The sequence below is a fragment of the Pristis pectinata genome, chromosome 38, assembly GCF_009764475.1.
Source record: "Pristis pectinata isolate sPriPec2 chromosome 38, sPriPec2.1.pri, whole genome shotgun sequence".
Classification (NCBI taxonomy): domain Eukaryota; kingdom Metazoa; phylum Chordata; class Chondrichthyes; order Rhinopristiformes; family Pristidae; genus Pristis; species Pristis pectinata.
In genome coordinates, this window is record NC_067441.1 from 7,468,998 (window position 1) to 7,486,354 (window position 17,357).

The 17,357-nt window shown below is 46.1% G+C and overlaps 1 protein-coding gene across 1 annotated transcript in view; it reads right to left on the reverse strand.

The window, feature by feature from the left end:
- Positions 1 to 17,357, reverse strand: part of LOC127587002 (glycogen phosphorylase, muscle form) — an 88,840-nt gene that overhangs the window by 55,904 nt on the left and 15,579 nt on the right. Inside the window, exons 2-4 of the mRNA XM_052045096.1 lie at positions 15,521 to 15,622; positions 6,660 to 6,738; positions 5,824 to 5,927 (exon numbers count right to left, since the gene is read on the reverse strand). Of these exons, the coding sequence (XP_051901056.1) occupies positions 5,824 to 5,927; positions 6,660 to 6,738; positions 15,521 to 15,622 (285 nt within the window). The remainder of the gene's footprint in view (positions 1 to 5,823; positions 5,928 to 6,659; positions 6,739 to 15,520; positions 15,623 to 17,357) is intronic.

A 17,357-nucleotide genomic window follows, 5' to 3' on the forward strand; every position in this document is an offset into this window, starting at 1 on the left:
GTGCAATGGGTGTAATGTCTGATGGGGTGGAATAAGGTAGCCATTGAATGGACAGTTATATTCATTAGTCTGTGTAATGTCAAAGTCAAGTTTATTGTCAAATGCACAAGTCCATGTGTGCACAGGTGCAATGAAAAACTTACTTGCAGCAGCACACAGGTACATGGCATCATACAAGCAGCATTCACAAGAAAAACCATGAATTATACACAATTTTTTTATATAAGAAAGAACACAATTGGAACAAAGAAAAAAAAAGTCCATTTTAGTGCAAATTGATCAAAGTGGTCATAGTGTTGTTAAACTGTGGTGATTAGGGTTGTGCTGATTGGATCAAGAACCGAATGGTTGAAGGGCAGTAGCTGCCTTGACCCTCGTGGTGTGGGACTTCTGTACCTCCTGCCCAATGGTAGATGGCACGGCCTGGATGGTGGGGATCTTTGATCAAGGATGTCGCCTTCTTGAGGCAGCGCCTCCTGTAGACACTCCCGACGGTGGGGAGGGATGTGCCCGTGATGTATTGGGCAGAGCCCGCTACTCTCTGTGTTGCTAGTGTTGTGAAGTCTGGGTGATGTTGTACAATCTGGGATATGGTGAGCAGGGCAGAATATACAAATGAAAGGGGGAAACAAAAAATAGCAAGCACAAATGGACAGTCCTGATACAAACAGAAAGAAAGGACTTGAATTTAAACTGGGCATGTTGCAGGCTGTAACACGCCCAGACAAAAAAAATTAGGAACTGTTCCTCGAGCCTTGTCAGACCTTGTCGTAGCAGTGCTGGAGAAGACCAGCAAAGAGGTCAGAGTGGGAGTTGAAGTGGCAGGCAGCAGGAAGCCCAAGGTCACTGGTACCGACCAAACAAAGCGATCACCCGATTGCAGTGAGAATATTCACGCAGGAGCTGGAAGGTTTCGTGATCTCAGGAACGTGCTTCCACAAGCCATGACACAAGGTTCAAAGAAGTAGACTGCAGAATGTTCACCGACCATTCAGAGAGGGAGCTGATGGGGGCGCCACATTTTAAGACAGGGTGTTAAACCGAGGGTCTGGGTGAATGTAAAAGATCCCATTTCGCTGCCTTGGTGAAGCAGGCAGCATAATCAAAGACCCCATCCTCCCGGGTCATTCTCTCTTCTCTCCTCTCCCATCAGGTAGAAGATACAGGAGCCTGAGGGCACGTACCACCAGGCTTAAGGACAGCTTCTACCCCACGGTGATAAGACTTGATAATGTGATACCCCACTGTGTATAACAGTTCCCTTATACAATGAGATGGACTCTGACCTCACGGTTTACCTTGTTGTGACCTTGCAGCTTATTGCACTGCACTTTCTCTGTAGCTGTGACACTTTACTCTGTACTGTTATTGTTTTTACCCTGTACTACCTCAATGCACCCTGTACTAACTCAATGTAACTGCACTGTGTAATGAATTGACCCGTACGATCGGTGTGCAAGTTTTTCCACTGTATCTCGGTACAAGTGACAATAATAAACCAATACCAATGTTACTGGGAGGCAGTCAGGGAGAGCTCCAGCAAGTAATCAAAGTCCAATGGTCTTCCCGCAACCAAGGTCACCAAACTAACTATCTCTTGGCTGTCTGTAGAGCTTACCATGCACAAATCATCTATAGCATTCCCTACATTGCAATAGTAGCTGTTCTTCAAAGTTAATGGGATGAAAAACAAGAAACTTGCATAAAAGACATTCCTGGCTTGGGAAGGGCAAACTAGGTACTCTGCTCAGTCATCACTCTATTTGAGCTGACAGGTTCAACCCTTGGCCATCACATTGGAGAAAAGGGACAGATGATGGGCAAGAAACACAAGGGGTAGGAGGGGTTTCGGGGGGGGGGGGGGGGGTGAAAATGGTGCTGGTCAGCACTGTGGTTCATCCTCGTATGGGTAACAGCAGCAAGGGCACAAAAGGAAGTTGGTCATCTGTTATGGTGAGGTTGTACGAGACATTGGTGAGGCCAAATTTGGAGCATTGTGTGCAGTTCTGGTCACCTAACTACAGGAAGGATAATCAGTAAGATTGAAAGAGTGCAGGGAAGATTTACTAGAATGTTGCCGGGTCTTCAGTTGAGTTGCAGGGAAAGATTGAACAGGTTAGGACTTTATTCTTTGGAGCGCAGAAGAATGAGGGGAGATTTGATAAAGGTTTACAGAATTATGAGGGGTATAGAGTAAATGCGAGTAGGCTCTTTCCACCTAGATTAGGAGAGATAAGTACGAGAGGACATGGCTTTAGGGTGAAAGGGGAAAGATTCAGGGGGAACTTCTTCACTCAGAAAGTGGTGGGAGTGTGGAACAGGCTGCATCTGACGTGGTAAATGCAGGCTCACTCTTAAGTTTTAAGAATAAATTGGACAGGTACATGGAGAGGTCTGGAGGGTTATGGACTGGGTGCAGGTCAATGGGACTAGCGTAATAACATTTCGGCACAGACTAGAAGGGCCGAATGGCCTGTTTTCTGTGCTGTAGTCTTCTATGGTTCTACCTGTATGAACAAAGGATGATATCATTAACTGTCATGGGAACAAAGAACATAAATAGGCTCCAAGACAAATAAACACGTCTCAGACAAACTTCGGAAGGTCGAGCTTATGGTCAGGTCTCAGGCAACAAGGCAAGGGCTGATGCTGATTTGAGCAGAGATAGCTCTGGTGAAGGGGCTATACCCGTCCCAAACATTATGGAAGTAATGGAGACACAAGAGACTGCAGATGCTGGAATATGGAGCAACAAACAATCCACTGGAAGAGCTCAGCGGATCGAGCAGCACCTGAGGGAGGAAAAGAACTGTTGACATTTCGGGTTGAAACCCTGCATCAGGATCACGTTAGAGCAGGTGACAGGGTACCTGTAAGTGAGCTACTGAATGGAGTTAAGATTTTAGCAGACAAGGGCGATTTCAGTGTGAAAAACAAGTGCATTAGCCTCATGAGCAGAGTTGTAGTTCTTCTCATTAAGGCGCTGAGCAAGTCTCAGTGAGGCTTGGCCCTTGCAGGTCCCCTATTTGAAAGGAAGAGGAAGGAACTGGTCAACCCAAGCGTCAGGAAGAGGTTTGTTAAATGCAAGAGTGAATGTATGAAGATGCATATAATGTACAAGTCAGGAAAGGCCTGCTAGACTGCTAATGGGTGGCCCTGATGTCATCAGCGGTCCCATAAGTGTTGAAGTTTTAGAAATGCATTTTAAATCCTGATTTGCAGCTTTCAATAACAAGTCAGGTATTAATAAAGTTAGCCTGGGCCTATCTTGGGCTGATAATGAAATTCTTTTAAAAACATTTCAGTGCAACCACAATTTTAAATACCCTTGACAGTTTTGATAAAAGATACTGCTGTGGGCCTGAACGGGGTGTCATTGGGGAGGTTATTAAAATGGACGTCAATATTTTAGCTTGAATACCTCATTTAACCCAAAAGGAATACAGAATCCCACCTAATATTAAGAACAGCTGCAGAGTCTTCATTCCCCAGTTGGGCAAGCTAATCAATCTTAAAACACTGATAACTGGAGGCCAATTACTATTGGGGCAATATTATTAAGGATGTTCACAAAAGTCTTAGCAGAAAGATTGGCCGATACAATCCCCTGAATGTCCGACCAAAGGGATTTGTAGTGACATTTCTGGCTGTAATCAAAATATTGCAACACTGAATAACCTGAAAGGACCCTGACTGGTTGCACTGCAGTCTGGTATGGCAATTCGAATGCACAGGAACGCAAGAAGCTGCAGAGAGTGGTGGACATCACAGGCACACCCCTCCCCACCACCTAGAGGAGGCACTGCCTCAAGGCAACATCCATCAAAGATCCCTACCATCCGGGCCGTGCCACCTTCTCGCAGCTGCCATCAGGCAGGAGGTATAGAAGCCTGAAGTCCCCACACCACCAGGTTCAGAAACAGCTACTTCCCTTCAACCATTCGGTTCTTGAACCAACCGGCACAACCCTAATCACTGCAACACTAGGATCACTTTGCACTAAAATAGACTTTTTTTTTGTTCTAATTGTGTTCCTTCTTGTAAAATAATTGGGTATAATTTATGTTTTTCTTGTGAATGCTGCTTATCTGATGCTATGTGCCTGTGATGCTGCTGCAAGTAAGCTTTTCACTGCACCTGTGCATGTGACAATAAAGTCAACTTTGACCTTATGACAGGGGGACAAGAGGAAGAGGAAGCTGCTTGTAATAGTTTATTTTAAAATAGATCTAGATGAGGCCTTCAACTCTGTCAGCCGTCAGCCAGTAGGATGTGGGTCTGAGACGGCAGAATAGAAAGACAGGCAGTGGGGAAGGGTTGGTGGTAGATAAGTGTTGCTACAGAAGGCCTGAGTAGCTTAGTAACAGCTCTGCCTTCAAGTGAAACACCACCTGTTTGTTCCAGGATTACCGCAGTGACCTTTAGGTGCTGAGAGTTCACACTGCTGCCATTTGACCTTCTTCAGTGTGCTATGAATATGTTCAGGAAAGCAGGGATAAGCTGTTTTCCTGTCTCAATTTCTCTTCCCTCTCTCCACCTTGTTTGATCTCTATTTTAGACAGGGTCATGATAGTCGGTCTGCTTCAGCCTTCATCTCTCTGGTTCCATCCTTGTGCGCTCCCCTTCCTGCTCTCTGAGACCAAACCAGCTCATCGTCTCTCCACTGCCACAAATCAGCTTGTGACCCTCTCCCACAAATCGACCCACCACAAATACAGCACCACTCTCAATGTCCTCCTCTAAAAACCACAGCCTGGCATCTCTAGCCTCTTGATTTACCAAATGCCTTCTCCCCTCATGCCAGCTTGGAGGAGCTTCAGTGAATAGCACTCGTCCCTCAGATCAGAAACCGGTGGTTTCACAATCTGATTTCAGAGGTTTGGCACAAATAAAAACTAGGCTGACGCTCCAGTGCAGTACAGAGGCACTGTCATTCTGCTGGAGATGCCCTATTATGGATGAGATGTTAAATTGGAAGCTACCATCACAGTGAACAAGAATGCTCCCATGCCATTCCGAAGAACACAAGAGCCTTCCGGGGCCAATGATTATCTCTCGGTGCTGCTTGTGTGGAACACAAGGAAGTAGGAGTAGGCCACTCGGCCCCTCAACCCTGCCCCACTTGATATGATCGTGGCCCCAGGCCTCATCTCCTCTTCCGTGACAGTTCCCCGGCGTTCCCAATTCCCCGATCTTTCTACCTCCACCTTAAATACGTCTGATGATCCAGCCTGCAAGTGGTAGAGAATTCCAGAGACTCACAACCTTCTGCCAGAAGAAATTTCTGCACACCTCAGTGTTAAACGACTTCCCCTTGTTTGTTTGTTTTCCCTGTAACTACATGGTCTAGTAGGTGCTCTAGTTTCCTCTCACATCCTAAAGTAGTGCTGGTAGGTTAACTGGCCACTGTCTAGGCAGGTGGCAGAGAGAACTGGGGAGAATTGATTGGGGTCTAAGAGTGAATGGGTTATAGGGAAATAAGTGGGCTAATGGGACTCGTGGGAATGATGGCATAGACTTGATGGGCTGAACAGCTTCTTATGTTGTGGGAGACACTATGAAAATATATTAAGACACAATAGGAGTTAGCGCCAGGCCACTATAACACTATTGGTGGGAGACTGCTCTACACATTAGCAGTGGTGTTTCCTCCATTACAATGGTGGCAGCATTTCAGAAGTTTCTCATTGGCTGCAAGGGGCTCGTGAGCATCCAGAAGGGAACGTAAAAGGCCCCACAGAAATGCAATCCTTTCTTTTCTATAGTCCGGCTTTCAGCTGCAAGACTGAGACGGACTGTTGGCAGAAGAATGAAGCAACTCACCTGCCAGCCATTGGAGATCTTCTGGTTGAAGATCCCAAACTCGTACCGGATTCCGTAGCCATAGGCGGCCAGTCCCAGCGTTGCCATGGAGTCCAGGAAGCAGGCTGCAGAGGAGGGGAAGGAACAGGTCAGCCACTTCAGGGTTTGAAACAAAGAAACATCAGTCCCCAATTTGACATTAGGGTTACTGGACCTACAATCCAAACATGTTTGATTGGAAAGCACTGGGATATCACGTGGTCATACAAAATACTTTGGAAATGCAAAATACTTTCTTCTCTTCTGAATGGTACATAAACTGTGCGGGGGCAGTCCTGCAATCGAACGCTGGAAGGGCAGACTGAAGTAACAGGGCGATGGTGTCCGCACTGCTCCCCACACCAGTGCATTACGTGGGGAGGGGAGGGAATGTGGTCTGCGATTTCAGTGACTGCCCTCCACATACAGGGGTCCTGCCACTCCCACCCACCATCCTGATACATAGCCACAGGACCCAGGAGGAGGGGGCTACCATTCCCACAGTAATGGGATAGGTGGTCTGTAACCTCTGCTTTACACACTGATAGGCTGTGTCCCCTGCACCCTGCCAGCAACAGGGATCCGCGATGTCCCCACTGCTCTGCAAGGCGTTGAATGTAGCTTGCGTTGGGGGAACGGGACCTGCACACTGTACAGGAGCTACTGGAAGTGCCATAGGGGGAGGGACAAGAGGACAGCTTCTTGGGGGTTTGGGGGGGGGGGGCGGGGGGGGTGCGGGCGGTGTGTGAAATGAGAAGAACTAAAACAAAAACTTACAACGGCAGCTTGATCAGAGTACAACAACGAGAGATCCTCACCTGCCAACCTGCCCAGACCTCCATTCCCAAGTCCCGCATCTTCCTCGATATCTTCCAGTTCTTCCATGTCCAGCCCAAGCTAGGAAACAGAGGGAAAAAAAATATCCAGGAATCAACCAGCAACCATCTCTCCAGGTACCACCATCAGATACACGGATCCACCGGGCAAAGCCAACTGCCCCGGGTCAGGTTTGTTGTATGACTGGCCTCGCTAGCACCAGGAGGGGGTGGGGAGTTAACACAGGAGCTGCCTTCTTCCTCTGTGGCCTGTACCCTTGCTTTTGAGGCTTGGGTGCTGCTTGGTTGCAGTAGGGAGGGAGTGCTGCAACTGTCAAGAGTTGCCATCCTTTAGGCTTGGCGTTAAACCAAGGGCCCCGTCTACTTTAACCCGATCAGAGGAATTCCCCCTTGTTCCACCCATCATCCGCTCCCACCTTCGCTGCTACCCAAGACCAACTTCTTCCTCTGTTCTCAGTTCTGATGAAGTCCCAGACCTGAAACATTAACCGTTTCTCTCTCCACAGATGCTGCCCGGCCTGCTGATCTTCCCCCCACCCCCCACAGCATTTCCAGTTTTTATTTCAGACTTCCAGCAGTTTTTTTTTGATCTTCAGCTCCATTTACTCTCCCAAGCCCACAGAAAAGAAGCTGTGGAGTTAATTTTGAAAGACAGAAGGCTTGTCACTGGCACCTAGGCCAATGTTCAGGCCTTAAGCAACGTCTCTACATGGTACAGACACCATCACACTGGCGTTGGAGGGAGCATGGCTCTTGCTTTGAGGGGAATGGGGCTTTGTTGTGATGCCTTCGCTTTGCTAATCCCACACAGCTCCCCACACAATAGGGAAGACTAACACAGCTCTCACAGAGGGCTGTCTGTTTCTCAGAGCAAGGGGAATTAGGGAGCTCTTCCACTGTGGAAGGAGAAGATGGGGGGTTTAATAAAAAGGACACTGGGACTTCACTGAAGGTTTGGAGCAAGTGGGGGGGAGAGGTGGGGCGACCTGTGCTGACATTGGAGTGGGTTCAGAGAAGATTCACTAGCATGATTCCAGGAATGAGAGGGTTAACATATGAGGAACATTTGATGGCTCTTGGGCTGAACTCGGAAGAATGAGGGGGGACTTCATAGAAATATTTCGAAATGTTAGAAGGCCTGGACAGAGTAGATGTGGCAAAGTTGTTTCCCATGGTAGGGGAGTCTAGTACAAGAGGGCACAACTTCAGGATTGAAGGGTGCCCATTCAGAACAGAGATGAGGAGAAATTTCTTTAGCCAGAGAGTGGTGAATCTGTGGAATTTGTTGCCAAGGGCAGCTGTGGAGGCAAAGTCATTGGGTGTGTTTAAGACAGAGATTGATAGGTATCTGAGTAGCCAGGGCATCAAAGGTTATGGTGAGAAGGCAGGGGAGTGGGGCTAAATGGGAGAATGGATCAGCTCATGATAGAATGGCGGCGCAGACTCGATGGGCCGAATGGCCAACTTCTGCTCCTTTGTTGTCTTATAGACCAATCGGCACAAGAAAAATGAAAGGAAGATTAAAATGGAGGGAGCCACTGGTGGAAGGGTTAAAATGGAGGGCGTCTTCACTGAAGGGACGTTCCTCTGCTGCCTGAGCAAGTATCACATTACCTCAAGGCCTTGCAGTGGGTTAGGAGGTCTGTAACAGGAGATGGTCCCGGAACAGCTGGGCCCAATTCCTGAGCAGTCAAATCAGACTCTTAAATGTCACGGGCATTTGGAAGGCAGACAGTCGCCTAATTGTCAGTTTGTCTGCCTCAACGCTTTGTGCAGAGGTTTAAATCCCCTCAAGCCTTTCCCCAGGGGTGCCTGCTGAAAGCAACAGCAGTTGGGACTGAGGTGCAGGGTGGGCTTGAGTGGGCCCTTATCCCATCCTCACACTTTTCAACCCCTTCTTCCTTGCACCCTTTCCCCAACAACCTAGGGATCAAGCAGCAGGTCCCCAATCCATCTCGGTCCACCCCTCATCCCGCTGACTTGTCTTGCCGTTTTGCCCTTCCCTGTGGTTCTCTGTGACCAAGTGCTAATTGAGCAGAGACAACAAACATTCTTCAAGGTTCAACCAGTGTCACAGCATTGTGTGTATCAGGTAACTCGTGGCCGTTTTGTTTCGTTAAATTCATTCACTGACCCTGGGCGGCCTGCATATCCCATTCTAGATGGACCATTTCTTTTTCTTAAGCTTAACATTGCCTGGCAGTGAATACGGCAGTGCCTTGAGAATGCATAACACTCTCCGTCCAATCATTTCCTCAAGAGTGGTGCCCTCTGTCCCTCCTCAAAGTACAACTGATTCACTGCCAAACAATGTGAGGCTTAAGAACAATGGAATGGGCAGCAGTGGTGCTGCTGCTTCATAGCTCCAGCTGTCCTGGTTTGATCCCGACCTCCAATGCTGTGCGAGTGTGTCTGTATAGTTTGCATGTTCTCGGTGTAACCACGTGGGTTTCCCCTGGGTGCTCCAGTTTCCTCTCACATCCCAAAGATGTCCAGGTTGGTAGGTTAACGTGCTGCTGTAAATTGCACCCCCCCCCCTCCCCCAAGTGTGTGGGTGAATGGCAGAATCTTGGGAGAGTTGATGGGAATTTGGGGAGAAAAGGGATAATTAGTTGGGGGAAAACAGGATTGCTCTGTGAGATGGCATAGACCTGATGGGCTGAATGGCCTCCTTTTAAACCTTCTGTGAGTATAGACAATTTCCACCCATCTCTAGGCTTGCTGGGTCACACTGGTGAGTCTGGAGTCAGTGCCAGGCCAGACTGGGCAAGGACAAGTACAAGTACAAGTACATGGATTTGGAGGGATATGGTCACCTTGGTCAGCATGAACGAGTTGGGCCAAAGGGCCTGTTTCCATGTTGTATTACTCTATGACAACAGATATTCTTCCCTAAAGGAAGGGAGAGAGTCAGATGGATTCTAATAATAATCTGGTAGTTCCACAGTCATTAGTTTTTTATGTCAATTGTAATTAATGAAGAATTTCCCAGCTCCCACAGCTCATTTCCAGATCAGTAGTCCTGTCCTCTGCAGCTCTACTCACCCAGAAACCCAAGTGTACTTTCAGAACTTGGTATATTTGGGCATAACGGAAAAGGAAAACCTTTTGAAGTAGAGCAGAATGTACAGCGGTCTATTTGTGGTCTGCCCCATAGCTATAGATGTTTTAGAGACCCATTTTAAATCTTGATTTGTAGCTTTTAAATAATAAATCAGATATTCCAAAGTTTAACCCATTTTGTTCAGGCTAGGAACAACAAACTTAAAATATTAGTGGGGTTGAGATTTTAGATGCTCTTTAACAGTTTTAGAAAAGGTTTTATTTTGGATCTTCACTGAAGAATAAATATTGGCTCCAGTTTACATCCAGCAGACTAGGCATCAGTTTAATGGTGAGTTCAAGAGACAGAACTTATTTTCAATCTTTCTCATTGCAATGCTGCACCTTAGCTCCAAAACTCTTCCTATCGGAGTAGAACTAATCAACAGACTAATGGGAAATTATTCACCCGACATCTCAGAACCAACGTCACTCCAACCTGCGGTATGTTTGCACAAGTTTATGCAAGAGGCCAAGCTTCCAGTTATCATCAACTATTCCCTTTCTCCCCCCAGGGAAAGGGAGTCTAGAGGGCATAGGGGAACTAGAAGGCATGGAGAAAAAGGATGTAGAGGGACAGGGGCCAAATGCAGGCAAGTTGGACAGTACGCAAGTATGAATGAATGAATGACGAGGTAATCTACTCAACCACTGTACCAGTTTAGTAAAGTATCCGCATTGCTAGTCTGGTAACAAGTTAAAACTCTATAGTCAGGCACCCTTGGGACCCGACTGGTACCGGACCACAGATATTGTTCCCCGATTATCTTCCTCTAAGCAGAGGAACTAGTGTTTTTAAGTATAGACACTCTCTAGGTCATGTAAGGGTTCCAAGAACTGTCCATAATCGGAAGCTTCCCCAGGCTGGAAACGCTGTTGGTTGAGATCACGAAAGTTGCACTAGTAGATTAATTAGGTGCAACCATGGTCGCCCAGCTATAGCAAGGATGTCATTAAGCTGGAAAGGGTGAAAAGATTCACGAGGATGTTACCAGGACGAGGGCTTGAGTTATAAGGAGTGGCTGGACAGGGTGGGAGTGTTTCCCCCCAGAGCGAAGGAGGCTGAGGGGTGACATTACAGAGGTTTATAAAATCAAGAGGGGCGTAGACAAGGTGGAAGGTTACAATCCTTTTGGCAGGGTAGAGGAGTCTAAAACTAGAGGACATAGATTTAAGGTGAGAGGGGAAAGATTTAAAAAGGGACCCGAGGGGCAACATTTACAAAGGGTGGTGAGTATATGGCTCCAATACCTCCCACCACTTTTCAATGGTTTTCTCAAACTATAGCATGTTTAAACTTAGAAAAAATTAGGAGTGGAACTGTTGATCCTTCACGTAAATTTGAGGAAGTTTGGAGTCCATTTATTCAATATTTCCATACGATATAAGCTGACCTCTTTCAGATTCCTTTCAATAACCCTTGAATACAGAGGAGCAGAGTTAACAACATAATAATGTTCTTTTTAAATCGAAGAAGTATCAGTCCAGTTTTTTTTAAAAAGAAGTTTTTAAGTTTGTTTTGGTTTATTATTAATATTTTTTTTGATTTGGGGGTTCTTTTTTCATACAATTAAATTTCTTCTATTTTCTTTTCGTATTATGTTCACTCGATAAGAAGAGCGGGAGGTCTAGATTACTTTTTTTACTCCTTGTGATTATATATATTAACTGTTAGATTGTTACCCTGATCTCTCTGAACATGTATAATTATTAATGTTATAGATATTAATTTGTACTAATTTGAAAATTAATAAAAAGATTGAAAAGAGCATACAGAATGAGCTACCACAGGAAGGTGTAGAGGCGGGTACAATTGCAACATTTAAAAGACATTTGGACAGGTACATGGATAGGAAAGGTGTAGAGGGATATGGGCCAAATGCAGGCAAATGGGACTGGCTTAGACAGACACCTTGCTCGGCATGGAAGAGTTGGATTGAAGGGCCCGTTTCTATGCTGTAGGACTCTGAGAAGCAGAAGAGATAAATCAGTCTTATCTCAACACTTGCGAAGTATAGATTCTCTATCAATCTGCCCCCACTGCACAAACACCATCCTCAGATAATAAAAGGTTGATACAAGACTTTGGAAATGTGGACTATTTCCTGTACTTGGAAGCAGAAGATAGACACCAATGATGACATTTGGTTTCACTATGCCAGCATACTCAATGGCTATCCAAAGGCAACAGTACTTGTTGGTCACAACAGAGGAAAAGACTTAAGAAGAGGATTCTTGGGGGGAAAAAAATAGAACAACCCCACTGATTCCCAGGAATCACTGTCCCAGTAGTAGTATTTGGGGTGGTATTTGTATCTTATAACTTAAGCGCTCCAGTGCTGGTAACATCCTTGTGAAGCTTTGCTCCATCGACTCGGTCTACACATCTCGCTGCCTTGGTAAAGCACCCTACATAATCAAGGACCCCTCCCACTCCAGACATTCTCTCTCTTCTCCCCCACCCTCCGATCAGGGCAGAAGATACAAAAGCCTGAAAGCATGTTACACCAAGCTCAAGGACAGCTTCTATCCCGCTGTGATAAGACTATTGAATGATCCTCTAGTACAATAAGATGGACTCTTGACCTCACAACTTACCTCGTCGTGGCCTTGCACCTTACTGTCTGCCTGCACTGCACTTTCTCTGTAACTGTAACACTTTATTCTGCATTCTGTTATTGTTTTCCCTTGTACTACCTCAATGTACTGATGCAATAAAATGATCTGTATGGATGGCATGCAAAACAAAGTTTTTGCACTGTACCTGGGTACATGTCACAATAATAAACCAAATTTACCAATTGAGAATCTTGAGTCCATTGCTCAGGAGCACACAAAACCTGGCTTGAACAGCATGGCATCTCACTGATTACTTGCCCATCAGAGACCTCCTGCCCCAGGGTGGTACAGACTACCAGGTTCACCTTGGCCTCATCAACTACTTCAGAACCCACAAGAGCTGGAGTGGAAGCAAGTTCAGAGAAGATTTACGAGGATGATTCCAGGAATGAAAAGGCTTACGTATGAGGAGCGTTTGTCGGCTCTTGGACTGTACTCACTGGAGTACAGAAGAATGAGAGGGGACCTCATAGCGACATTTAAAATATTGATAGGAAAGGACAGAGTAAATGTGGCTAGGCTGTTTCCCTTGGTGGGTGAGTCCAGGACCAGAGGGCACAATCTTAGAATTAGAGGGTACAGTTTCAAAACAGAGATGAGGAAAAATTTCTTTAGCCAGAGGGTGGTGAATTTGTGGAACTCCTTGCCACGTACAGCAGTGGAGGCCAGATCAGTGGGGGCGTTCAAGGAGGAGATAGATAGATATCTAAATAGTCAGGACATCAAGGGATATGGGGATAAGGTCGGAAATTGGGATTAGAACAGTTTTTTTTTTACTTCCCCCATTCCCCATTTCTCATTTCTATTTCTCTTTCCTTGGAGCAGACTCGATGGGCCGAATGGCCTGCTTCTGCTCCCTTGTCTTGTGATCTTGTGATTTACAAGGATGATTCCCGGAATGAAAGGGCTTACATATGATGAGCGATTGTCGGCTCTTGGACTGTACTCATTGGAGTACGGAAGAATGAGAGGGGACCTCATACAAACATTTCGAATGTTGAAAGGACTGGATACTCTTAGATGTGGCCAAGTTGTTTCCCTAGGTGGGTGAGTCCAGGACTAGAGGGCACAGTCTTAGAATGAGAGGGTACCCATTTAGAACAGAAATGAGGAGAAATTTCTTTAGCCAGAGGGTCATGGATTTATGGAATTCGTTGCCACGTACAGCTATGGAGGCCCGATCATTGGGGGTGTTTAAGGCGGAGATTGATAGGTATCTAATTAGTCAAGGTATCAAGGCATATGGGGAAAAGACCGGGAATTGGGGCTAGGTGGGAGAATAGTTTAGCTCATGTGAGGTAGCGGAGCAGACTCAATGGGCCGAATGGCCTACTTCTGCTTTGTCTTGTGATCTTGTGAAGTCATCCTCAATCCCAAGGGATTGCTCAAGAAGAACTCTAAATTATCAGTCTGCTCAGCCTTCCGAAGGTGTGAATGATAGAACCAACACAACAGGTGACGATATTAAAGGGTGGACCTCTCCAGGTCAAAGGGAGGATATTAATGGTCATTGACAGAAGCCCATAGGAGGTCCCCACTCTGTGGGGAATGCGGAGCAAGGAGTCTTCTGCTACCTGCAATCCCTAGAACCACTAACAGGAGAAGGAGATGGCCTACTCTAGACTGTAGAGAAAATTCAGGTGACATTTTAAAATCCTCATCCTGCTCCATCACAAACCTACAAGACCAAAGACAAAGCGAAACCAGGAGAGGCCATTCAGCTCCTGCTCCACCAGCCACAAGTTCATGGCTGGCATTTTACCTCAGCACTACTTTCCTGCACTAATCCCTTGATACCCCCCAAATATCCAATCTCCATCTCAAGTTCATTTTGAGTAGGCAATTCCCAAGACACACCACCTTCTGGGTGAAGAAATTCCTTCAGTCCTGAATGGCCATCCCTTTGTATTGAGACGGTGGTCTCCGGATCTAGTCACCCAAGTTGGGGTGGAGGGGGAACGTTAACACTGCATCCACCCATCAAGCTCCTTAATAATTTTGGACATTGCAACCCCCATAAATGCATAGCACGCACACAAAATGCTGGAGGAACCCAGCAGGGCAGGCAGCATCTATGGAAGGAAATGGACAGTTGATGTTTTGGGGTCGAGACCTTTCATTAGGACTTCGCCACCTGAAACATTGACTGTCCAATTCCCTCCATAGATGCAGCCTGACCCGCTGAGTTCCTCCAGCATTTTGTGTGTTGCTCCAGATTTCCAGCATCTGCAGTCTCGTGTCCCCATAAATGCATTCTCCCGACACCTAGATGATTAGGACAAGAACCCGATGTGGAAGTTTTTAAACAAATGCATCTGGAATGCACTGGTTGTATAGAGTGAATGTTAACTTGGAATTGGATAAAATAACTCAAAAGGACAAATTGCAGGGCTTTGTTGAGAATTGAGAAATCGATGGGGGAAAGAGGGGGGAAACCGGATTGCTCTGAGAGATGTGGGTCTGATTTAGCAAATAAAAGTTTGTAACTAATGATCTAGAAGTCTAAATAAGTGAATGCAGACATACAAGCTTGTGCCACACTAGAGCAGCTGGGGAAGTTTAATTTATTTAATCTAATAAATTCAGTATGGTGATTGTGGAACTACTGGACCGTTATAAAAGTGTCCTGGTTCATGGATGTCCTTCAGGAGGAATGTGTTGTCTTTGCTCAATCTGGCATGCCTGCAATTCCAAGCTAACAGCTGAATTGCCCTCTGAAGTGACACTCAGTTCAGGGGGCAGTTAGGGACAGGCATAACTGTTGGAACTCGCCAGTGGCACCCATTTCTTATGCAGGGAAACTGAAAAGCCACTGATGCGGGCATGTCGAGTGGAAGCACCTCTAGCTGCACAGCTTCAGGTCACTTGTTCCACAAGCGGGCCACACTGGAAGTGTTGATGAGACCTAGGAGGGTTAAAACTCTCAATGGGGGAGTATTGGCAGACAACATGGACTGGACTGTCCAATTTCTTTGCAAAAACTGGAGCTAAAGATCAAAGCGTAAATTTTACTGGGGGATGGATTTCTGATCAAAGCACCAAAACAACTCTGAGGAATGCCGGATCGGTATACCACACGGAACAGGGGTGGGGGGGAATGAGGGTAGCCTTGCGCCTCTTACCTGATAGATGGCTTCATCGCAGCTGCTCTGTAGACCCAGGTTCACCATGGTGTTCTGCAGTGTGCGGCCCATGTAGAACTCCAGCGACAGGTAGTAGATACGCTGAAGGGAGGGAAAGTGGGAGAGGACAAACTTTAATAATCCCAGCAAAACATTTGGAGACCTGACAACGAAGGGAAGAGCTGGAAATGGTCAGCAGGGCAGAATGGTCTCTGGCTCACTTGCCTGAAGCAGAAAAGGTCTTGCTGACTAAAGTATATTACCAGAACAGGTTGCGTGGCCCAGCTACATATTAGAAGGTTTACCAGATTAATGCCTACAGTGGGAAGAAGCTGGAGTTTAGAAGAATAAGAGGGGATGTTATTGAAATCTATGGGCTGTCCCCAGGTTATGAACATCTGACATGGACACCCCCTACATACGAGCGAGCTCCCATTATGTTATTAAATTCAAAAGTCCGATGTACGTACATCCTTAGAAACTGCTGAACTAGTTTGCTCTCTCTCTCCATTTTTAGTAATTGTCCTTTCTCATCAGTCTTGTGACATCATTCCTTGATGCCATTCATTACAATACTGTGGAGGCATAGAAAGTACAGCACAAAACAGGCCCTTCGGCCCACAATGTTGTGTCGACATTTAAACCTTGCCTGACTATCTAACCCCTTCCTCCCACATATCCCTCTATTTTAAACTCCTCCATATGCTTATCTAGCAACCTCTTGAATTTGACCAATGTACCTGCCTCCACCACCGCCCCAGGGAGCACATACCAAGCAACCTTCCTCTGATATCTCCCTTGAACTTCCCACCTATTACTTTAAAGCTATGCCCTCTTGTATTGAGCATTGGTGCCCTGGGAAAGAGCTGTCTACTCTATCTATTCCTCTTAATGTTTTGTATACCTCTATCATGTCTCCTCATCCTCCTTCTCTCCAAAGAGAGAAGCCCTAGCTCCCTTAGTCTCTCCTCAATCCATACTCTCTAAACCAGGCAGCATCGTGGTAAATCTCCTCTGCACCCTTTCCAACGCTTCCACATCCTTCCTATAATGAGGTGATCAGAGCTGGACACAGTACTCCAAGTGTGGTCTAACCAGAGGTTTGTAGAGCTGCATCATTACCTCGCGGCTCTTAAACTTGATCCCACGACTTACGAAAGCTAACATCCCATACACTTTCTTAACTGGTTACCATATTGAATGATTTTTCTGTATTTTCTGACTAAGTCGGAAATCGACTGAGGGGCATCTGTTTGTTACCCAGGGATGGTCTCTACAAGATCCTCGAGGGACCTTTATAGGATGGATGTGGAGAGGATCTTATGGGAGAATGTAGAACTAGGGGTCACTCCCCCCCCCCCACGAGGACGAGCTCTGAATATCTTTAAGACTAAGCTAGGCAGATATTTGACAAGCAAGGGAGTGAAAAGAGGTTACAGTCAAATCAGCTGTGAATGACAGAGTAGACCTGAGGTTGTATGTTCATAGAAGGTGATTAAGAGGTGAACTAATCAAGATACGAAGATACTTAAGAGTTGAGAAGAAGGATAGGGAGTCTTCCTTTGCTGGAGGGGAAGGTGCAACCTTGGTATCAGAGCCAATCATTTTACAACTGATGTTAGGAAGTTCTGAACTGAAAGGAAAGTTGAAATCTGGAATTCTTTTCCCCTTACAAAAGTTGCTGAGAGTGGTAGGGGGTCAACTGGAAGTTTCAAAACTGAGACAGAGATTTTTTTTTAAATTGGGAAAGGATGTTAAAGATTAGGGAACCAAGATGGGTAGTCGGGAGTTTAGATCACTTACAACCTGACTGCAAAGTAGAACAGGCTTGAGGGGC